At 31.9% G+C, this 26306-nt stretch overlaps 2 protein-coding genes across 4 annotated transcripts in view; one reads left to right on the top strand and one right to left on the bottom strand.

Annotated features, from left to right (window-relative positions):
• Positions 1-26306, top strand: part of LOC113399192 (semaphorin-1A) — a 344932-nt gene that overhangs the window by 60557 nt on the left and 258069 nt on the right. The gene's annotated exons all lie outside the window — the stretch shown is intronic.
• Positions 6317-8786, bottom strand: LOC113399772 (uncharacterized). The gene is made up of 3 exons (XM_026639003.2): positions 8679-8786; positions 8385-8464; positions 6317-6638 (listed from the first exon to the last, which is right to left on the bottom strand). Exons 1-3 carry the CDS (start codon positions 8694-8696, stop codon positions 6407-6409), a joined length of 330 nt encoding a protein of 109 aa, XP_026494788.1. The 5' UTR covers positions 8697-8786; the 3' UTR covers positions 6317-6406.

Below are 26306 nucleotides of genomic sequence, written 5' to 3'. Positions count from 1 at the left end.
ATTTTTATTTTTTGTTGTAATTACTTTAATTTGAGGGTTAATCCTCTCACGCACACTAAGACATCTTGTAAGCACAAGCGTTACTCACACCAATAGACGCTGATATTGGTCGCATTTTCGTCAGTAACATCTTTATAAAATAATCTACAATTAAACTCATAAAATGTCATAATGGTTTTGTGGTTAGCTAATCCAGGGCTCGGAGTTACAGAGTGCACATCCCGGATCGGGCTAAAATCGGTCAGGATGAAATCGTGATAATATTAAATAAAATAAAATTGTTCTCTTGTCTGTAATTGATATTTAGTATAACATAAGTCTGTTGTAACTGCACTCGTACAAGTACTTAAGTAATTTTTTTATGTATGTTTTAAATCGTTTGTCTAAAATATACATTTTCTAGAGTTTACCTTTATAATAATTAATTCAAGCTGCTTATACAAGTATCTTTGAATTATAAATGCGTTGACACCCTTTTGCAATTTGATAGCACTGTGAACTTTAAACAGAGGAGACTTACTTTTAAAAATATATTTCTAAGAGAAAATATCGTTAAACTCGTTCGAAAGAGAGAATAATTTAAATAAAATTGGTTTAATTATATTATAAATTGAAAATACACATACTACTCGTATATTTAGAATTGATGATAATAATAATTAAATTCGATGTTCTTTAGTTATAAAACTATTATTAAAACAAAGACGCTTCCCGCTGTCTGTCTGTCCCTGTGTATGCTTAGATCTTTAAAATTAAACAACGGATTTTGATGCGATTATTTTAATAGATAAAGTGCTTCAAGAGCAAGGTTCTACTATATTGTGCATGTATGTATAATATATTGCTATGTTGTCTATGCCATGCTTTATTCAATGCCATAAGATTTTATATCAATACTAGTTGTGTCACACGGTTGTACCCGCCTTAAATTTATAATAATAATGAAATTGAAAAAAATATAAACGTAACAATATTAAAGGAAGCAAAACAACGTTACTAATTGGCGGTAGGGCTTAGTGCAAGCCCGTCTGGGTATGTACTACCCACTCATTAGATATTCTACCGCCATACAGCATTATTCCGTGTAACTACAGGCACAAGGGATATATAACATCTCAGTTCCCGAGATTGTATAAATAAAAGGAATGGTTAATATTTCTTACCGTACCATTGTCTATGGACTGTGGGTGGCGGTGAACACTTACCAACAGCTGGCTCGTTTGCTCATCGGCCAACTTGTACCATAACTTATACACATGCAAAGAATCCAGAAAATATCTTATTGTGACTATAATTTTTCTTTTCTTTAATTAATCGGTACCTTTATTATTGGTGTGTTTTATTTATAAAAAAAAAAGTAAATACATTAACGAATTATAAATTTCATCATAACATTACAAGCTTTTCACACAATACGGCTTATTATGAATGGGAAAGCCTTTCACTGGTATTAAAATTAACTGATATTGCAACACAAACGAAACTAATTTGGGAACTTATCGTTTTTTATAAACATTTATCAGATGTTATTTAATTAACATTTTTATGTAAATTGGCGGAAAAGAATAATTACTGGGTCCCTTGCCGGTTCTTTTCTGTAGAATTTACATTTCATTTGATAAATTCAACATGACGATTCAAAATATTATAAATGCGTAATTTTATTTCATACCGAACTCCTCAATCGTTTTGAAGTTCTTCAAGGGTACAGTACCCAAGGCAGCTAAGAATCCCCCTCTTTAACGTGGTAGAAGTCGCAGGCGAGGACTAGTAAAGAAAACTTTGATTCGTTTCGATAAAATTTAATTAATTCTATAAAACGTCTCTGTTCAATACGCGTTGCATGTTTTCTCACCATTAATAATTCACTCCTTGCTTTTTACGGTTCTCGAATATTAATATACTAGCATTAGCAAGTGTAATTATATTATTAATGTTACTTCATAAATTAAATATAGCATACACTTTTGGGGTCAGTAAGAAACATTTTCAGAATGTTTTAAGGTGACGAGGTAATTTATTAATTTAGTTTTTGTTAAATATAAAAGGCTTATGAGTAATATAAACTGCCGTGTTATATACTTATTAATGATTTAGAGGGTTAGTAATCAAATTGGCCATCGTAATAGCTTTTGTTCTGACTTTTTAATTTATTACATTACATACATTTACAGCCTGTAAATTTCCCACTGCTGAGCTAAGGCCTCCTCTCCCTTTGAGGAGAAGGTTTTGGAGCATATTCCACCACGCTGCTCCAATGCGGGTTGGTGGAATACACATGTGGCAGAATTTCGTTGAAATTAGAAACATGCAGGTTTCCTCACGATGTTTTCCTTCACCGCCGAGCACGAGATGAATTATAAATACAAATCAAGCCCATGTAAATTCAGTGATGCGTGCGTGGGGTTGAACCCGAAATCGACGGTTAAGATGCACGCGTTCTAACCACTGGGCCATCTCGAGTCTTCTAATTTATTATAGGGTTATAAATAGTCCGTATTGTACTGTGTCCGCAATGCTGTGCTATGTGTGGGATTTATTTTGTATGTCCCGTGTGCCTTATATTACAAATAAGTAAAAATTAAGTTTATTCATCTAATGAATTAATTAAATTAATACTTAATTTATTCAACCTGCAAGCCCTTCCGGTGTTACAGATGCCCATGGGCAGTGATAGTCACTTTTCATCAGGTGAGCCTCCTGCTCGATTGCCACCTGTACGTTTTTTTTTACGTTAAAATAAATAAAATGTTCTAAAAATACTCACATGCATCTGTGTTCGAATTATTCATACTGTGCCACTAATTTCTTCTTGTCAACTTAGAATAAATTATTTACAATGTTCATAAGTACTTCAACATTTAGTTTTGTTACTATTAAATCTGAATATTATTTGTCATCCGTGTAATAAAGTATTTAATGTATTGTTATGACTCTCCATATATTTTAAGTTATTATAAAACTGTCGTTAATAATGTGGATAAACATCATCAGCGATAAAATAGCTCGATATACGCATAAGCTCATTAAACACATTCAAGTACAGTGATCAATTTAATAATATGACAATTTTTCCATTGTTTCGTACGAATGGTTCATGAATTGGCTTTTAATTTGGCATCTCAATTTTAAAACCGTCACGATATCTGAGTTGTCAAAGGTGTATTCATGGACGACATAAATAATTACCAGTAACAAGTCCCTCGGACGACAAAAGAATTAATTGGGCGAAAATTAACCGTTTGCGAATTAATTCAGATGAATGCTCTGATTTCGCTTTTAATTCATGTAATTGTAGTACACTTATGAATTGTCATTATAAGATTAAATTTGCTTGGCTTAGGATCAATTACGAATATCATGCTCGGCTTCGAGTTGGGGTGAGACCTAAGACCGCAGAAGTCAGTAGAACTACTTTTGGCGAGTACTCAAATGTCAAAGGTGTTACGTTTCTTTCTAAATATAAACATTAAATACATTTTTGTCACTTTTTGAAAGATCTACTATAGTCTAAATATTAAAATCGAAAGAATCACGGAAAACTGGAGATGAACTTCTGTAAATGGAACGATTTTCAAATTTGACAAGAGAACAATGGCCCGAGAAGCTGATACCGAACCGCAGCAATTTCGATAGATTGTATAAACAAAACCTTCACGATATAAACTTTCATATCGATGTTTAGTGTCGCTCATCTTTTGTTACTCAAAAGAATTATAGCCTTCTCTCAAGTGTCACGTTTACTTTGATGATCAGGCAATATACCTTAAAAAATTTAAGGGATTTCCACAAGTATTTGTTAGAACTGCTGGTCCAGTATTAAGGACCCTAATATGATATTTGATGGTTGGTTTACAGGTGGTAGGTTAGAATGGTCAACTAAATTAAATTTTATATGGATTTGAAATTTGAAAAACGAACTGAACATAATGAAGATCTAGGTAATGACCATTATTATAGAATCGGCCATGATATTCCGAAAATTGTCATAGGACCACGAAAAAGCCAAAATACGAAGTAATGAGTACAGTGAATGTTTTATTTTTAAGCATCGGATGGGTACAAAATAAATGGCTTTCGGTTTTGACAAGAACACAAAAGGCCGACATGCCGATCGCCGCCCGCTGCAAATTGCGATAACGCGCACAAACAATGAGCCTTGCTATTACGTGCAAACAACTTTCACACTGATGTTTTGGCTGTTAACGAAAATGCAATGCTATTTTGTGAGTTGCTGCTAAATTGCAATGTAAATATGGAAACTAAATAGATATCTATTTGAAAACTTAATAAGTAGGTACTGTACTATTGTCACTCGCTTCCGTATTGTACGAAAATTAATTATGCCATAATAATAAAGTTTCAATTGAATTCTCAATTATTCTACATATTGTATTATTATTATGCTATACTGTAATCGTTTACGAAATTGTTTGTAAAAAATACATAAATTAAAACAATATTTAAAAACCATTCGTTTTACAAATTGACTCAAGATTCATAAATTAAAATAATATTTAAGTCATTGGTTTTAGAAATGTGCTTGTAAATAAAAAAAAAAAACTTAAATTTCAATCTTCGTCAAACTTCAGTATTGTTCTATGAAAATGTGTCTTACAATCACCGTGCAGAAGGTGTTCCTTAATTAACCTACGCCTCGGAGTAGCTGTAGGCAAATTCATATTAAAAGCATATCTCTACGTATATCATAATCGCAATATCAAAGACTTTAATGCTATAACTTTTTTAGCTTCCAAAGTTCTACCATTTAGCTTACGACCTGCTCCATTGTTATTTTATATCGAGTTGATATAGTATAGCAATTCTATGAAAAGTTCAAACATCATATTTTTACCATTCTATAAAATAATAGATGTTTTTCGATATAACGATGACCTCTATACAATATAATTTTCCAAGTACAAAATATACGTGCCTTTATATATTTGCCGCTGTCACGTCGATCGAAAGGCGGGCCGTAAGAAACGTGATGTGTGTCAAGTGTAAGTATTAGTTACTGAATAAATAATCGTACCTCTGGCAGTCGGCGCGTGACGAGTGTTTCCCAGGGGACGTTCTGTGTTGCCACTTTCGAAGTGCTGCATCGTAATACGCGTGGACAAATTGTTTTCAACGTACGTGTCTATAGGTAACCTATTGATTTTTGCACATGGTGATCCCTAGTTATTTCTATTGGTTGTTGTTATCGCATTGGGCTTATATTTGATATTTTATTCGATAAAAGCCTGGATATTTACGTAGTAGTATTTGTTTAAAATTTGTTTGAAACTCAATATTTTCGATGTGTTTTCATTAAATTTCTATGTTTATATTGATAAAAAATAATGTATAATATTAAAAAAAAACTACTGAATCTATTATCCTATTATTTCATAGGTAAAAACTACAATGAACTATAAACGCGATTTTTTACTGGAGTCATAGAATATATTTCAAAAGTCAAATAATTTTATTCCTATTTTGACCTCCGCTTTACAACTTAAGCCAATTGCAGAAACGTTCGTTACTAACATTTGGTGACAACTGAAAGTGAAAAGTAGTCTGAGCCTAAACACCTTTACAGTTTTCTTTAATAGTTTGTTTTGTAAAACTAAAGTGCAGTTATGCAGATAACTGTATTACAAAAAACATAAAGTCGTATGAACTATTAAAATAATTTATTAACTGTCACCAATCACAATTATCAAAGTAAATATTATTAAAGGCTTCAATACGTATGTTAGTTTTATTAGCAGCCGGTTATTACAGTAATTAAGTTTGAGTCTTGTTAACTAGTCTTGTGCTAATGGCCGACAGGTGGAATATTTTGTTTTTATTACTCGAGGGTAGTTTCCTTTATGAATTTCACTAATCAAAATTTTATAGCATACTTTTAAAATGGTTATAATATTCGAAACTTTTCTCTTATGCTTAAAGTTATTATGGTTCGCTAAACGTTTAATTTATTTTTGTATTTTGTTATTATGAAACATCTCAATTTTATTACATTTTATTTTAAATAATTTCAGTAGAAAACTAAAAATAATTTTTGTTAATAACCAATCTATTAATGATCTTTTTGGTCATTTTAATAAAAATCAACAGCAAAAATGTTTATTTTTATATTTAATAATAAAAACATTAGAGATACAAGATATCAGTCTTCTAGAATTTATGTCTTTCAGCGTGTTCACTTTTCTCTCTTGCCTTAGAATTGTTTTTCTTCAAGATATATTGAAACTATTGCTTTTTTCATATAAACGTCACCAAATCTATTCGTGTTGAATTATTAATCTGAATTGAAGATTTATGTTTTAGAAAACTGTTAAACTGTTAATAGAGTAAACTGCTGAAGGAAACCTAAATTACCACAAATTCTGCTACAGGCGTATGCATAATTTGCTTCTCAGTGATATAAACCTAGGTGTTCTTTGTAAGGTATGAAAACTGGCTTTTCTATCGCAACAGTCTTAATGAGTGGTACGTGTACAGTGTTATAGATAGGCACTGTTTTTACCACTGGTACCTCGTGGAAAATTGGCACTTCTTTGACGATAGGCACTTCTTTTATAATCGGAACTTTCTCGACATGATGATGATGCACGGTGTGGACTTCATATGGAACGTGAATCTTCACACTGCAAAAAGAGAAAAGATTTAATTGTAGTTGATTCAACAAATTCAAAGGAAGGTTTAAGCTTCATAGTCACAAATAATATATGCAATTTGTCAAAAATAATGTACGAACACAGAAATATAACATAACTGGGCAGGTCTACTGTGAAAAGCAAAGATAATCCAAAGCTGTAGCACTCAAAGGCATCAAATTAAGATTTTATGCGTTTGGGTTCTTAAAATTAGCGATGCTTGTCTGGCTCCGTCCTGTCAACTTTTTCTATTGATTTGTTCCAATATGTCAGGCATTACATGCCAAGATTGTGTTTAGATTTGATGGTGCGATGTTATCTTTGTGCGCAAAAACCTATTATATAGCAAGTTTATGTAATATTAATTAGTATTTTAGCATGTTTTAATTTGTAAAACGTACAAATAATAAAGTGCGATTTAAGGGATTAGTTAGGGTCCATTATTTTACTTCAATATCCACAATTCAGTCAGTCAGTGTAAAGCTACAGTTCAATAGAGAACATAACTTATCCAAGATCAAAAATGTATCAATTAAGTTGAATACAATATAAGAAAGATAAAGAAATTCCATTATACGTAGATAATGAATGAACCGTTTTATTTCATTAAAACAACTATAAAGTACCTTGGTTCTTTTTGATTAAAATAATTGTATTTCTTATGAATCGAAGTGGAATGAATTCGAGTAAAGTTATACTTTTGCTTCATTCTAAATTCATTATTTGTTGAATAATTATTAGGTTTATCCAATAATATAATCGAGGGACTCCCAAACGATTCTTAAACGTTTTTTAAGTTGAAACGGATACCATTTAGGCATTTTCAGTAGAGTAATACATTACCTTCTTACTTTAAATATAATTTGTTACTTTCAAGAGATATTTCATTATCTAGATACTTAAAGTTCGTCGTTAAGTGTATTCAGAGTAACAAAAACCGATGTGATTAATTCAAGCTATTATTAACATTTTGATCCCTTTGAATAATTCTCTTTATTACGAATCATTTACATGAAAGTAATAAAAATTTATGGTACTAAGCCTCTCAACGCTGACCTAATGCGTATTGTATAATGTGTTTGAATTATATAGTAATATATATTTTGTTTTACAAATTATGTAAACTCAGGTTAATCATTTGTCGTTCTTTTGTATCAGTTGTGGTATTCTGTTAGAGTCCCTTCATATTTACTCGCTCGTGGAACAATGTAAATCGACTAAGGGTCATATGATATCTTAATAAACGTATCCTTCAAATGTTTTCTATATAGGAAAGGACTACATATGTAGGTACAGACAAAACAGTACCTGTTTTTATTCTGTTTGTCAACCGTTTTATTTCATTTGTTTGCTAAAAATATAGATATACCTAGATCGATATCTGTTTTTCTCAAATTTTAATAAAAAATCACTCGCTTATCACTTTTTGACATTTCACGATCGTGTTCAGTAGAGCTATTCTGTAAGAAGAAATACGAAACTCACCGCAAAGCACGGACGTGAAATGTCAGAATTTAATATGCGACAGTGACTTTAATAATTAAAAAAGTCGTTAAGTCGTTTTTCAACATTTCACGAGTGAGATACGAAGTGAAATCCTAGAGAATTGCATTATTGCTGTGAGTTTTGAGTTCCCAACGGAATAGCTCTACAGATTTTAATTGACAAATGGTTACATCTTAAGAGTCATCTATTACTAAATAGTAAGGAGAGAATATTATACACCAAAGTACTTACTGAGTTCTGTGGATAGGATCCGGGTCCGGCACGGGAGTTGCCAAGCAAATATGGCTGGCGACTACTGCGGCCCAAATTAGCTGAAATTTAATAATTTTTAATTATTAAATTGATCTATTTAGGAATTAACAAAAGTAAAACAAAGGCATTATAAATCTGAACTATTTTAATAACACCTTAATTTATAATATATAAGTTATTTTTTAATATTAATAATCACCGAGACTGCTAAATGAATCAGTTTTAAATTCACTTAATCCGTCCACGTGATTAGAATTAGAGAAGTTGACTTACAGCGATGTTGCGGATCATTTCGGCTGTTGCGTACGTGTGTGCCGCTGCGTCTGCGCACCGCGTTAATATTTACTTCGGTTGTGCAAGTTTTACCGTCACGGTTCCTGGTCCTTGCGTGTTGAGGACACTACGTAACACGCCTTATAAAGGAAAATCAATCATTTAATTAGTTGTAAATGGGATAGAATTTTTATATGTCATTTTTTTCCATTTTATTTTCATATGTCATAACAAATTGACTTGCAACGTTAAATTTAATGTTATGAAGTCAATACAGAACTTCTTTACACAATAGCCTTTAGATAATGTTAGATTTGACTTCTTTTGAATATTATTTTTATATTTATGTATATTAATTAGAATGCACTTTAAATTGTAAGTACAGTTGGGTGTTTGATTAGTTAGCAATTAAATCTCGAATCACACGCATTACGTTTATTTATTTATGCAAATAATTAAACTGATTCGTCTTGTTAAACCAGTACATAATATCTTGTTAACGAGAAATAGTTAACTACAGCGAACCGTTTGGTTAGTTTGTGTTATTCATTCGTAGGATTGGCTTATTGTTTGATTGTATAATGAGTTGTTATTTCCTATTATAAATATATAATACGGTTACAAAATACATAATGGAAATGTTATTTAATGTGATTATTAGTGAGCCAGGATTACAGATATGTAATATATAATTATTAATAAAAGTTAATAGAAGTAAACGTATCAAAAGCAAATAGCTAAAGCATATGAATTCTATCTGTTGATAGCGGGTTCGAACCCGGGTAAGATCAAAGAATCTTTTTGTGCTTCATATTAATTTTAGTATCGGTGAAGGAAACAATGATGAGGTTATGTGTTCGATAAAATGCTGCCACGTGAGTCTTCCGCATCGTGGATTAAGCTCCGAACCTTCTCTTATAATTTTCACAGATCGTCATACACGTACAATACTTAACAATAAAAACGTATTGTAATCGCATCGTAACCTATTTTTTTTTTTATACGATTATATTCGGTTTTATCCAGAATCATTTATTGGGGATAGGCCTTACTGCGAGTCCATTCTCGGTAGATACCACCAACTTTTATATTCTACCACCAATCAGCAATACTTAGTAACGTTAAGAAGGACGAGCAAGTCAGCGTAACTACAGTCACAAGTCATTTACCATCTTAATTTCCAAGTTCAGTGCAATAGCTGAAGATTAAGGTATGGTTATTTTTTTGTAAGATGTTGCACTGATGTCTAAAGTCTATTCCAATCGAATAAGGAATGAAGATATACAAACCTAAGATTTACGTATTCCACGATGAGTCTTGATGACGATACAAAACAATTTCACTTAACTTCTTAGTTAAGTGAAATAGTTTTGGTATTATTAATATAAGTATATTCATTTTAATTTTACTTCCAAATTTCCGATAACAATTTCGTCGACGTTCAAAACGCCACTTTTTCGCTCCAGCTCTCGATCAATGATATCGAATCAGCAAATTCTAAAATAATGTTGTAAATATCGCCTTTTACCATTGCACAGTTGAATTACAGCTACAGTAACGTACTTGTTAATTATTGCCGCGTGCTCCTAGAATACTCAATGTAACGTAATTATTGGCTGACTGTAATCACGGTAATTGAAACGTGATCGATATTTTATTGCCAAAGTCTCTAAGGATGCTCCGGTTTCCATACCACGCTCCAATGCCATCGTTTAATATTAACGGATAGTTTCTTTGTGCCAGTAAGCCAAGGTAATACTGAAGTAAAATATTCGATTGCTTTTATGAATGCAATTTATTAATGTAATTAAAATCGTTACATTTTCAATTACTGTTATTTATGCAATGAATAAATAAAACATAGGGTTGTTATACAGTGCACACACAGAGCAACAATAATCTTAGAACGAATATGTTCATTTTTATTTTCAGGTTTAAATGGAATGTTTCATTGATTGTTTGGTGCAAGGTGAATATTAATAGTGCATTTTTATACATACAATCAATTATGTAATATTAGGGCAATTACAGGATAATTACATTCTCAATGGCTTATAGCTATACCTATGTATCATCTTATTAAGACTTAGTGGTCGAGCAACTGATTAATCGATTTTTAGGGCATCGAATGATCACTATTGAAAATTCTTATATATTATCTGTTTTAATGTCAACGTCCGTTAAAAGGACTATTTAAAAACTAGCGATTTATCAGTTATATTTTTTGGCTCTTTTTACCACACATTTAACGTGAAATTTCAATCGTCTTGTTTGTTTGAATTCGTAGAATGTGGTATCGAAATCTTTCCTTCTTTCGTGTCTTTTGATTTCTTTTTCATAAGTCTCTTAAATTAACTTGTAGTTATATAGAAAAAACTCTATTTTTTCTAGTTCTTCGTAAAGTTGTAGTTATAATATTACATATACCATTAACGTGGTAAAATACATTAATCTAATATCATATTACCATGTCTGTCTCCAATTTAATTATTTAATATTCTAGTGTTATATGCATTCGTTTCAATGTAACATTATGAACTTTTTAATAATAAACAATAACGACTCTACGGTTACTATAAATAAGCGATGCACAAATATCCACAATAAGAAAATGCTCAGTCATAACAAATCGCGAGGAAAATATACAGCAGGTGAATCAGAAATGCACTCGTTTCCACCGCCAAGTGGAATAGTGAATGAGTGCAATCAGATGTATTTCCCTCGAGGACCACGTACGCCTCACTGTCATGGATTACTGATACGATATCCAAGTTGTGTTTTGTTTCTTTCGCTATTGTTCTTCGTTCGGATAGTGCGTTAACTTTTTTATATTGACAGTCACTGAATTGGCTGCTTGATCGTAATTGGTCGTATATACGATAGCAGTTTCATTGTTAGATGATTATACGGTTCTAACTTATCAATGTTGCTGTCAAGCGGAGGCTACTCACTCATCAGCGATTTGACTGGTTTTATAGGATTGAATAAATAATTTAGAAACAAGAAGATCGGTGAGTAGGTAGGCTGACAGGCAAAGGGGCTGCCTCATGGTAAGTGGTCACCCACGGTAAGTCGGTCCATAGACATTAGTGCTTTATGAAACAATAATCATTACTTAAATCGCCAATACGCTGTAAATCTTAGGAGTTAAGATTCCTTACATCACCTATGCGCCACCAACCATGTGAACTAAGATGTTATGTCCCTTGTAGTTACACGCTTATTCACTCTTTAAACCGGAACACAACAATACTAAGTATTGCTGCTTGGCGATAGAATATATGATAAGTGGATGGTATCTAACCAGACGGGCTTGCAGTAAACCCTACCACCAAGTCAAAACTTAAAAATCATCGAATTAAAAGGGCAAGTTATCACCATATTTCAATGTCTATTTTTGTTATGACATAACAGCGTTAGTAATGTATTCCTAAGTAGTAAACAGATCATTACTAACTTCTGGTAAACACTCAAGTTTCGTCCCTGGAGACGCTTCGGCCATTTCTTCCGTATCTTTTATTTAGTATTAACCTCAATATCATGGCGAGGCCCTGAAGTAATTTGTGTAACAGTAGTCGTTATATAGGAACCATTAATAATATCTTAAGTGAACCTATCAAAGCGATGCATGAAATATTATTAGGTGAAATGATTTTGATTTTTTTCAACCGCAGACGCAATCATTTATAGTCAAATATATGGATAATATTAATGATTCCATACAGAGCTTAGGCATTCAGCGGCAGCTAGGCTCAAACAATTTTGACAAATGATTTATTCCTGAGAGTATTATATGTGATGTTACCTGAAATCTGATATAACAGACGGGAGGGTTTATTTCAAATCATAGAGAGGTTACACTCATACGAATGCGTATTAATATATCAACAAAATATACTATTACGAATCGTCTATTTGATTTTTCTTAACTTTGAACGTATGTAATGTTTAAAAATAGAATTAATGTGTTCTTTTTTAAAAAGCATTAGTGACGAAGATGGTAGACAAAACATTTATGAGGAAAATATTTTGTCAAAATATAAACAGAGCAAGACATTATTTTAAGGTCTTATTACCATGTATCCTAAATCCCTACATTAGTCATTACTCCAGTCGACCATAAACGTGTATATTATAAGGGACACAGGGTTCATAAAACCCAGTAAGAGGTCTGTAAGTCCTCGCTTTGAAGCGACGTCCTGAGCGGCTTATTGCTGTAATCCTCTCACAGGTCACTCAAGCGACGTCACCTGTGATCACACGTTTTTATCTACATATGCCGGCTTGACAAGACATTCTGAGATGTGGTCAGTCGGATATGGTTGTATGTTTAATATATTTTCTGACTTAAATGGGATGTTTTCCAATTAGTATAATACGAAATAATTAATTATTCCTTTATTTCCTTGTTTTTTAATTATTATGTTTTCTTTACTTTTGGGCTAATTTTAATAATATGTAACATGTATTAGCGTAACATGAATATTAATTATATTCTATACAAAAGATTTTGTTACATCGTAAGCCTCTTAATATTTTTACTATTCAAATACATATTTATTAAATGTAGCAACGTAGCAAACCTAATACAACATTAATAATTTTAAGTGCTAGCAACATTAATTTATAGATGTCACCAGCTCATATATTAATCAGAGTGTATATGTTTATGTTTTAGCTTATATCCGTGAATATTGTACACATGCATACCGTTGACTAACTTGCATAGTTGCGCTTATATAACTGACTTGATCACAAATCATCCTGACGTGTGTCAAGTTATAGCTAACATTTATCTTCCGTGCGTTTTGACAGCACCCAGCCGCCATATTGTATTGATAGACCGAATTATATTCAAATTCAAAGCGATACAATTTTCGGTATTGAGTTTAAATTTCGTTTGAATAAAAGAGTTTTATAAAGAGTCTAGACAAATTGAATAATATTTCTAGATAACATTTTTGTTTCTATGTCATTTTCCTTTGATTTTGTACGTCTATGCAATTTGCTTCAAAGATTGTTCTCTATTAGAAAATAATGGCAAGTTCCTCCTTTGAAACGTTTAAGAAATAGATTTCCACTATTAATAAGCACTAGGGGGTCACCCGCGAAACTTTGCGTTTTTTCAAAAGATTTTTTTAGGTATGTCGAAACCTATTGCAGATTTTGTTTTATTTTTAAATTTCATTGTAAACTGAAACTGTCAATCTTCCCCATTTAGCACCAAAATGATGAAATTTTATTAAAATTAAATTTATAATGTCAAATAGTTCAGTTAGTATTGGAGTTTATCGATATGTATTTCCTATAAGATTGTTTGAGTTTTTTACACCTCTATGGCTGGAGTTCTTCAAAATGAGACTATAACCGATTTTTTATGGGCAGCGATCGTCCCATAATCTCCGAGACAAAATCGGCTTACGCTACTAATATACAAGATAATATGACATAAAGTAAAAAAGTTTCACAACTGTGAAAATCCTCGTCAGGTGTGAGAAGAGAAGAGTGCCCACTAGAGAATCGGTCGTGTACGTCTATATTTGAATATGTAACCCTGACATCGTGACTTAGCATCATGGTTTACAAATAATTTGTGAAACTTAATTTATGTTACATAGTCGTTTAAATATGCAGCTTCCGATATTCGGTATCGGCTATCGATATAGTTTCTCAGCTAAATAGGGCACAACTATGACATGTCCCAAGTCAACAAGCTGGTAACTGGGCTGTCGCTAAGGCAAATTATGTTGGAAACTAAGCAAAACTTTGCACTAGTGATGTAATGATTTCCTAGCTTTACGCTTACGATTTGTGCTATTTTGGCATTAATATGTCACTCAACTAAATTCAAACTTGGATGTTCGTAAATGTACAATTAAAACATTTACTTGATATTCCTACATGTTATATATCAATTCTTCGGTATATTACTTTAAATTCTTAAATATATCTAAAATTTTATTGTACTATTTAAGTTTTTGTCACAAATTTTATTGCTTTAACTATAAGGTTTTTAAATTACTGAATGTCTCGTACCTTATGTGTAGTAGGTATTTGTATGCAATAAATTTATTTAATAAATTAGGATTTCATGAAACTGTGTAGATAATAGATAAGAAATGATAAATAATAACTACTGTACAAATCATGAACACCCGGAATGATATTAAAAATGTATTTTCATTTGGAATAATTAATTAACTTCAATGTCTGATTTTTTTTTAAAGATATAAATTGAATACGTACAGTGGTATAGAATGACATAGTATATTTTTGGTCATCACAATTCCCAAATTGTATAAACTTCGGTGCAGCAAATTTAATTAAGCTATTTGGGTGAAATAGTTGCTCAATCGGGACTGATCATCCATCCGCCTGTGTCAGACCTCCCCATTTAGTAATACAGTTATCAACCAGTGAGAATTCCAATATACATTTCTATTAGTTTTCATTCGATACACGACCAGCATGAAAAGCTATATGAACGTTTATTATTATTTTATTACTACTAATAACAAAAAAAAAACGCTTTATATACATTTGTTTGTTTTTCTAGTATAGTCTTAAAAAGATAATGTACCAAGGAGACTATTGTAGTCTTGTGGTCAATAAGTGGGCGAAGATAAATACTTGTGAATCAAATCTTTCGACTTACATCGTCTTTTCAATAAAACGTCGATCACGTGACACATGTCAGACTTTTGTTAATGCTGTAACTTTGTTTGTTATAAATGAATTTCTCTATCGATGAGTAACTTATCCATGTCCGAAATCGACTTTCGAGAGAATGACAGTGTTATTTAAAGCACGAGTCGCATAAATACGTACAAACGAAACGACCATCGAAATTTCTCTATGAAGTAAATTGCAAAACAAATTCATTTGTTATTTACTACACATCAGTTACGTAAACAATATAACATAATGTTTTACTAAATATCTATGTTCGCAAAGGCCACCTCACGTACCCCATGGATCCAGTGCGTGTCATAAACCATAGTACGTCGTAACTTGTCCCACAAACCCCATAAAACATTAGCCTGCGAATGCAAATGGAATCTTGACACTTGAAGTTGTTATTCTATTGCTGTGTTGTTTCTTATCGGTCGGTTATGTAATGGAGAAATGTACCGATACGTAATAATTCCATTTAGGGTCGTTTTGGCCCTCTGACTTACTGATCGCTTTCTTCGAGATTATGTAAAATGGAATGGAACATAGGATAAGTGTACAAGAAAATATTACGTCATTTATATAAAACTAGTTTTTTTACATAATGCTAGACATTTTACTCAATGACAACTTATCTAAGTTAACAGGTTTTTGCGGACGTTTACTCTTAATATAACCAATGGTTTTTCCTCGTAAATTATTTATTCCCATTTTGCCATTTATCGTTAGAATTTTAATTTAATTTAAAAATAACAATACAATCGTGATATTTAAATAAAAATTGAAACAAAACTTATTTCATCTTTAGATGATAAACTTTTTTCAAGTGGAATAATGGATTAAAAATGAGGATTTTAAATAAAGAACGCGGGTTCACACACCATTGAACATTATTTCTTTTTTATTCTATTCGTGCTCGGCGGGAGGAAAATCTTCGCGACGAAACCTGTATATTACTAATTATTTTTCGGCACATGTTATTCCAGCAACATGTATATGCTGCATCGAATAAATGAGCTTTGCCCAGCTGTGGGACATCAAATGTCATATTATTATATGCTATAAAAGTGTAAGTGAAATAACATGTTCGTCAAATGATTGAAATTGTTTCAATTTCATTCGGCGTCTATATCCATTTTTAGATTATTTCCAGTTGATTTAGGGGAATTGTATCTAATTGAAGGAATAGCCAATAATATAATCCAGTTCCTATTTAATGGCTTGGTACCGAATATGTCGAATTCAATGAATGATGATATAATCACACATGGGAATCCTTTTGTATATAAGGTTGTGGTATTAAAAATTAAATTTGAGAAAAGTACAGTAATAGTTCGTTAATGTACCACTCAGCAAAGACCTCCTCTCCCTTTGGAGGAGAAGGTTAGGAGTTAGTTTACAGTCGCCATGTGACACATACAGTGTCCAGTAGATTCTCATCCACCACTTGCAGGTTTAATCACGATGTTTCCCTTCACTGTCACTGAACACGAGATGAATTATTAAAACAATATATGTAGATGAATTAAGTGGTGGTTACCCCGGGCTTGAACTGAGGATCAACGGTGAAGATTCTCGTATTGTAACACCTGGCTCATCACGGCTATTGAAAATAGGTTAAAGTTTTATGAAATATTAATTGCGTTTGATTTTTGAAAGTCCATATTTTAACAAAGTTTCAAGATCTTTATTTTGTTAATTAATTAAAATATTCTTTCGCCTCTCCGATAATGAGGAAAAAAATTGGTATTGATTCTAAGCCCATCCAATTTTTCCAACGCGTTACATAATTCATTACGAGTCAAATTTTCCACAGGAGTTCAGTCCTGATTAAGTTTCCCTTAAAGATTCATCACCATTCATAATACTCTCTAATACAAGGTATTAAGACATTTTTTATAGATTGATTATAATTAATTGTAAACGAAAATAATTAATCTTTGACTTACAAGTTCTATGAAATCGTTTCCTCTTTGCTATTTTCAGAACATAACGTCAATTATAAATTTTCAAAGAATTAAATGATAAAAACAAATAGTATATTTCATTCCATTTCATTCCTTCTTAAGCAATTTTTCGTTGAAATCGTAATCATTCTTCCATAGTATTTTTCATTCGTAGCTACATTGGCAGCCGTCTCGAAACATGTCAGTACGGAACGTGTCTTGTACCAATATTGGGGACATGCCGCAGCCTGTTACCGCCACAGGCACTACACAAAAAGCCCTCAACAAAACTGGGGCGTGATCAAAAATGTAAAACGTAACAGCCAACTTGGCTCAATTCTACTTGTATATCTCTAGCGAATATTGTCAATATTTATTTGGCTCCCAGCTAGTTGAACTATTCATAAATGAACATATAGAGTTCTACAAATTTTTGGTGTACCTAGAAATTTGGAAGCAATTGATCTTCATAATTATTAAGTTTGATGAATAGTTTCATTAAAATATAGTCTAGCAGATCAGTTCTACTTAAGTTACCTCGTTCGGAATGTAAATTCTTATTATGATATTATAATAATTTTATCTTGCGTTTCTATTAAAAACATTGATATTTTTCAACCAAGTGAACATACCTTAAATAAATATGCTCGTATAGAACACGAGCCTAAAACTCTATTGAATTTATAAACGAATATATTTGAAAATGATCGGTTCTATTATATTCTTTCACTTAAACATTGTCTTTCTGTACATAATGATTCAGTATAGACATATAACAATAGTTACACATGTGTGAGGCGTGACTAATGCAATAATTATTAAGTTAATCAGATACAAATCGGTCGTATACTCTATGCTTAGGCTGCCATGCATCTACGTCATTATCATATTATAATTCGTGGAGCGAAGTACGAAATTTGATATTAAACAAGCACGTGACATCTGACGTTACTGCATTGCGCGTTCATTACTGATATTAAACTTGAGAAACACGTCTGTTTAATAAGCTATGAATTTACTTGTCATATCAAAGTAGACTAGAAACATCATTAAGGGATTAACAACTGTTAGGAGCTGTCATTTGTTGTTTGGTGAAAGATTAGAACTTTGATTAATAAGACAAAAATTAACGTACAAATAATTTTGTTGATAAATTCCAATTTTAGCCCACTATTGTAAAAAGCACCCTCTCCTCATACAGAACATTTTTGGAGTCTATTCCAGAACGCTAAGAGAAGGTACATGTGATTAAATATTATCATATATACAATTTTATATGGTGGTAGGGCTTTATGCCCGTCTGGGTAGGTTAGGGTTGGTTACCCACTCATGATATATTCTACCGCCAAATAGCAATACTTTGTATTGTTGTGTTCAGGTTGTGTTTGGTTCAGGCATAGGGTAGGTAATAACTTAGTTCCCAAGGTTGGTAGCGCATTGGAGATGTAAAGGATGATTAAAATTTCTTACGGGGACAATGTCTATGGGTGGTGGTGACCACTTACCATCAGGTGGACCATTTGCCCGTCGTCAACCTATTTCATAAAAAAACGCCGATCACGTGGTGAGTTATAGTCATAGAGTAACAATGTTCAACAGTTACTAGACCATTCCGTCTAGGTTAACACCCTTTGAAAACTATCCTACAATCAAATATTGGAAGAATGAACTAGTTTAATTATAAAAGAATGCACTAGTTAGATCTCATTGTTAGAAGTGCATTGGCAATGTAAGAAATTTCTCTGAAAATGGCAATATCTACTTGAGTGTGGATAGAACACTTACCATACCATCTACGGTACTTAACTTCTCGCTGACAATAGACAACTGTATAATTTGTCAATATACTTAAATTAAGTTTTCCAGGCGGAGAATTTAAAATTACTTTTTTGAACGAATTTTATGAAAAAAATATTTTACAAATTTGTATCAATTTCTTATCTTCTTTTTAAGTAAATGTAACATAATTTCAAAGTAATTCCATTGTAGATATCTTTGATATTACTCTATTATTTATTTTAATAACACAACGTTCCTGATAATTATGGGTATGTTGGTTGATAGCTAACGTGCCATCACCGCTCACGCGATTTTCTGTTAAGCTTAGTTCTGTACTACATATATACAAAATGGATTAGTTCTGTTTTCTGTACTAGATATATACAAAACAATTATTATAAATATCCGCTACTAAAACAAAAAGACGTATGTAACATTAAGTAATTATTACTTAATGTTACGTAAGATTACAAAACATACTGTTACTTTATTTATTGTGTAAATTTAACGCTTTAAAGTTAAGTTTAAAACCAATGTATGGTTGTCATAAATACGTAACAGAAGAGAAAAACAAAATTATAGTAAAAAAGACGTAATGTAATACTCTGTTCTTCAGTCATACGACCTTTTGCGGTAACAGTAGCATATTGCTTTTTCTAATTTACGATATTATTCATTCTACGCAAACTTCACATTGTTGTGTGACAGTGAAATATACAAGAGATATGGCATCTTAGATAAGGTTGTTAACGATACATTGACCGTGTAAGGAATTGTTTAATAGCACAGACTGACAATGTATAATTACACTGCCAGTAATTTGTTACTTGATAGCTAGCAAAATATTAGATTTGATATATTCGGCTTGTTTAAGTTTAATTAAAAAAAATACGTAGATAGTTAGATTGTAAATTATTTTGATAATAATTACCGCGTCAAATGATGACCAATATTAGACTTACTATTCCGACTAAATACTGAACGTTCATTGGTCGCCTATCACGTCACAGACTGCCATTGACCATTCAGGTTATAGCTTAAGTAGTTAATCTGAGTTTGATCAGCGTTTCAGTAGTTGGAGGTTAGTCGTTTATTTAATCGTTTATATGATTTAATTCGAGGAATCATCTTGAAAACTAATGTTTTTGGCAAATTTCTGAGATCAATTATTTGTTTTACAATTCCCCACATTCCAATTGGCCCTCATTCGAAGTTTTCTGAGGCAAATAGGCTTATTAATTGAATAGTAGATACCTACATTTTACTTTCATGAGAATTGATTATTACCTATTAAACTTTTTTCTTTATTAATTAATTACAATAACCGATTTTCAATGAAACGATTTTTTTAAAATTAATTCATCAATTCTGTTATTGCATTTTTTCTACACAAGTAACCATTCATTAATTCTTCGTTTTAACACAATGATTGGTGAATGATGATGTTAGGAAAATATCCTTAATTGTGTCGAATTTAAGATTTTTAGTATGTTATAACGATTGTTCTAAGAATTACACTAAGACGATAAAGACTCACAGATATCATCAAATTTCCATTTTTATTCAAATTAACGTTTAGAGCGTTAGTCTATTTGCCCGTATTCTCGAACTTCTTCGCCATCTTAATTTGTACGTGACTCTCGGAGTTAATTAGTGAAATTACGAGATCTAGTTGAGTACATTTTTTGCTAGTCCTCTGGCATTTAGACACGGCCATTGTGGAAATTAAATTAACATTTAAACTAGTATGCCTAGATGTTATTTAAATTACAAGGGAACTTAAGTTGTTATTTTTGGTCTCCTAAATAAATAAGACTATTCATATTATTCGAAATTTAAAAATGTATTTTATTAAAATTGAAATTCTTTTTTTAAATTTATAACTACGAGAGAAGGCACCAAGAAGACCGAGAATTTTATGTGAGAGTAACATGCTATTTCCTCAACTAAAATAGTTTCTTAATAGAAAAATCTATTTTATTGACTCGATTAGGAAATAGTTCCAGGATCTGTAACGTATATATAAAAAAACTAGATAAACGAGGTAGTTTCAATAAATAATGTACAAAAAAAACAAAGTATTAGGTCGTTTTGTAATACTCCAATGTGTCCATTTCAACTGAAGCGTGATGTTCTTACGATATATCTATACATAGTTGAATGCTATTGTGCTAAGGCTACTGGTGTGAGAAATGGGTATATTCATGATCGATAATATACGTTACGCCTCGATTGAGTTACTTGGGAACTTCTTAAACGTATCGTTTACATATCAAATGGTGCTGTTCAAACAATGCTATTTTTATATATAGTTTAGTTAACCAACTTCTTTATGTAAGTATTTTTAAAATTAGATTGGTCGTATATGTTAATCGATATTTATGGTATCGATATTATGAACCAATTGTGATGATCTATTTTTATTGAAAAGGTTTTTCATTGGAGTATATTTAAATTACAAAAAAAAATATTCGACTTCTATTTGTCGAATAATACTGGTAAACTAAGAGATAAGTCACTTATCTCTTAGTTTACCAGTACCGGTGCTCAAATGTGGAAATTATATCAATATTTACCATTGTGTGTAATGTATTGGTGACGTCAGAATTCTAGTAATTAATTTTGTTTACATTCGTACTATAACAGGACAGAATTATATAACATCAAATTTAGTTCTATTTCGGTTCTTCGGAGAAGAACGAGCCGAGATGGCCCAGTGGTTAGAACACGTGCATCTTAACCGATGATTGCGGGTTTAAACCCAGGTACCTCTAAAATTTTGCATGTGCTTAATTTGTGTTAATAATTCATCTCGTGCTCGGCGGTGAAGCAAAACATCGTGAAAAATCCTGCATGTGTCTAATTTCAACGAAATTCTGCCACATGTGTATCCAACAACCCGCATTGGAGCAGCGTAGTGGAATATACTCCAAAAACCTTCTCCTCAAATGGAGAGGAGGCCTTAGCAACAGTGGGATTACAGGCTGTTAATGTTGTTAATGTCGGTTCTTCTTGTTAGAATTTACATTCCGAGCCGATCTAGTGACTAATTGCATTTAATTCAATATTGTAACGAAACGCTGCTCATAAATACTACTTTAAGGGGCAAACCCATATTCTAGAATAATTAATGCACTATCGATCCCTCAACCTAAATTATCATTCTAATGTCCGCTGAGCCTGTAATTACTTTTGTTTACCATTTATCACATCATGTTGTAGTAAAGATAATTATAATTTACACACAGACACAGGTAACAATGCGGCACACGTTTTGGCCTTCACGATATACGTTATTCTTCTTCCATCAGCTATTGAACATCATTTTGTACTGTGTCTTTTAAATTCTTCTCAGTAATTTAATAATTTAAACTGACATTATATATGCCAAAGTAACTCGTGTCTGTCACGCTTTCAAACCACTTAACCGAATTTATATATATGTCGCAGCGTCAGATAATTAAATACTTTGATTGTAATCTCTTAGTTTTGAGATTTGATTCTGGATGGCCAGTGAAGTCAATCACTCTTTGTCACGTTAGAAAAACATAAAATGTCAGCTGTCAAGCAGGATAAGACGGACCTGGTCGCGGCCAATGAAATATTGTAAAAATCAATATACGATAATCCAGCTATCGATTTGTTGTATTATTTGTGAATATGTATGACGAAGATGGTGACCCCGAACCAAACAATATTGCCGGCTCGCCGTTATATAGATATATAGAATAGATATAAATATATATAGAATCGAATACCGAGGAAGAACATGGGCTACGTTTTAATACCTAACCCCTTAAACGCGAGCCGAGCTGCAGGCGACAAATTGTAGTATACATATTACATGTTGTAATGAGTCATTTTAGGTTTTACATACGCGTTATATTTCCTTATTGTCCGGTCCCTGGACTATAATTGTAGGTGGTATTTGCTCACTGAAGCTACTAAAATATCTTACAAATAAATAAAACTGTATATTTCGTTACGAACAGACGGCGCTTCCAGTGCATTCGTTTAACCAGTAGCTCAGAATATGGCAATACGAATACTTCGAATACATACAGTTATACAAATATTAACAACGATATTTCTTTTATTTTCATAATTCCGTATAAGATGAGGGTCGTCGCTCAAAATTTAACATAATTATCGTTCTTAAGCTAATAAGTTAAAAAAACGCGAATCCTCCCATAGAGACTTTTTTTTTAAATTTTACTCAAATACTAAAAATAACAAAATCCAAGTCTATATTGTTTTAGGTTAGGCACACTTTCGTAACCTAGAAAGTAATTCAAATAAGCTTAAATCGTGGCAGTTCTTTGTACTGTATTTCGAATTGAAATGTCTGGTTTTATAAAATTATCATATGTCATACGGACTTCTAGTTATATAGGTTAATTTTCTGCTTTTTGCATACTAGATAACCTTTGGGGAAGCACTGTATCTGCTATTGTTTGACAATTGCACCGTATTTTTGTCCTTTCTGATTTTTTAAGTGTGGACTGAAGTTTCATTTTAAAATTATTTTTTAAATTTTTTATGCATTTTGTTGTCTGTGGTTATGATGGCATTATTATCATGTCGATTGTCAAAGAATCTCGTATGTACAGTAAAGTATTTTGTAAAAAAAAAAAAATATTTCGTATAACTGGTTTTTTATTTAAAATGTTGCTTATATTTTCAAATAAAGTATTTATGCCATTGACTAATAATCAATTGTGTTTCGACATGTATTTAATGTTTTCTTCTTTTGTTTCAGGTTCGTATAAGGATTCTATACGAGGTTTGAATATTATTTACCAATTAATATTTCAATAAATGCGTCAAGATCTATTACATCAGATACGCTGTTCTGTAACATGAAACTCGAAACTCACCGCTGAACACGACCTTGAAATGACAGAATGTTGAATATGACATTGGTTTAAATAATAAAATGTATAGAACATAATCGAAATGGCGTATAACTGTAAGTCGATTGTCAATATTTCACGAGTGAGATACGGAGTGATTTCTTTCAGAATCGCACTGCTGAGCATTATAACTACCTGGAGGAAACTGTACTTAACACGAGCAGTTGAATGTGTGTAGCAATAGCTGTATTAATTCCTTAACGTGTCTTTTACTAGTTACATCCAAAGATTTGGGTCGAAAAAGTACTTGAATTAAATTTGAGATAGAGCTGTTTCCTATTGTTCCCTTTTAAAGAACTAAATGTAAGAGATCTGCGTCACGCGTTATAATTGACTCATTAAAAAAAATAATGAATGTACAAATGATTAAATTCATTCAGTTCTGCAGTGTTCTTGAAGTGAACAAATTAGGAAAAAATAAATTACGCAAAAATCAACAAGGAAAATATTTAATTTTTCTCAGTCCCTTTGTCTTTCGTTTCAACAAAATATCACGTACAAATAAAGCTAACAGAGCAATTAGAAAGCGCAAACGCCACAGCCATTATTTCGTGTGTAATTAACACAAACGTGTCTAAATGGTAAATAAATTACTTGAATCCCATTCTGCGCGAAACGTCAGGCGTGTGCTGAAATAGCGTTCGAGATAAAAGGGTAATCTTATTGGCTTTATTATGCTTTCGCTTGCTTTAAACGCAAAACGTCGCCCTCGGAAGCATCGAGAAAACTGCAAACAAAAACGATATAACCATTAACGCTGTCAAACGAATGTGTATCATGCAATGTAGAAGTTAGAGTATCATTTTCAATGAAGAATTTATAGATATAAGTTAGACCACAGTAAAATTTCATGTAGGTGAAGACATCTTTGATGTGCACCCTCGCCTCAGGCGTGAAAGACTCTCATAGATAAAGTGCATTTCGATATTAGAAGTTTGAAACAGTTTTAAAGTGAAATTTACGGTGGAAACTGTTTTCTTCTTTACACGTATTCTGTGATACGCTCAAATAGATTGAAGGATGTCGCACGCTTCTCGGGATTTACTAAACCGCGATTTGCGCGTAGGTTTCATTTTCTCACCTTAATTTTTCTATAGAATTTGCTGTTTGTGTTACTTAAGAATGATTTAAAGGAAAACGTATCTATGTAAATAGATAACAAAAATATAAATAAAACGCACAAATAAAAAAAAAGAAACAGAAATAAAAACAAGTAAATGTAAAATGAAAACTCTTTACTAGAGAAATAGAAAAAAAACTATTTAGAAATATATGTGATACAAAAAAATATATAAAGTACTTTAAACATATGCGAAGGATATTTGTCTCAGAATATTCTGTGAAACTCGAGGACTAGGCCACAATGAAATTAGAGATGTGCTGTAGAATGTTTAACAAGAAAATTGACCTGTAACTTACTGAAGGGTAAGATACGAATCGAAAACTAGTTTGCCATATTGTGATTACCCACGGGACGTAACTTTGTTTATACAAATGTTAGAATGGCCTCGCGATGTTATTGATTTTGTTCCCGTTCCGACGTTATACGAATATCAGCCCAAATATTAAAGGACGCAGTATTTACTCGTTTTATGATTTTTTTTTATATGTAGAATTTCATTCGTTCATTGTTTTTTTAGGATATTCAATAAATGTTTCGTATAAAATTATTTTTTGTATATTTATTGTTAATATTATTTTTCATATGACTGGTCAAAGGCAAGCTTATATTGGCTTTATTGAAGTTTTATTTCTCAAGACATGTTTGGTATTCTTCGTAATAAATATACAATATTCCTTGGACTGTTTTTGATTTGATCGCTATAGTCGGACGTAAGTATTTATAATATTGCTAGTTTAATGCCTGTTGTTCAATTACTCTTTATAAATGTTTGTAAACGTTCATTATGGTCTTAAAAATATTCTTCGCGGTCACGGCGTTTGGCTAACATCATGGATGTGCTGCAGCGCCATCTAGTGGAATATTACAATAATGTATATGAACCTTATCCATGGAAATCTATACTCATATTACAAAGCTGAATAGTTTGTTTGCGCGCTAATCTCAGGAAATACTGGTCCGATTTGAAAAATCTTTCAGTGTTAGATAGCCTGTACAAGACCGGATTTAAAGGTCTAAAGTTTGAATGAGAATGCCTTGAAATTTGGGAATTACGTATATCATTGTACATACATAAAAAATAAGCGACTGAAATAGAACCGTCTCCTTTCTCTAAAATTAATGAATGTGTAACCCCGGACCGATATCCTCGATGGAACAGAATTGCCAGACAGAGTAACAAACCCTATCCTCGCAT

The sequence above is a fragment of the Vanessa tameamea genome, chromosome 18, assembly GCF_037043105.1.
Source record: "Vanessa tameamea isolate UH-Manoa-2023 chromosome 18, ilVanTame1 primary haplotype, whole genome shotgun sequence".
NCBI lineage: Eukaryota > Metazoa > Arthropoda > Insecta > Lepidoptera > Nymphalidae > Vanessa > Vanessa tameamea.
The sequence above is the reverse complement of the archived record's forward strand: the minus strand, read 5'-3'. Positions and strand labels throughout refer to the sequence as shown.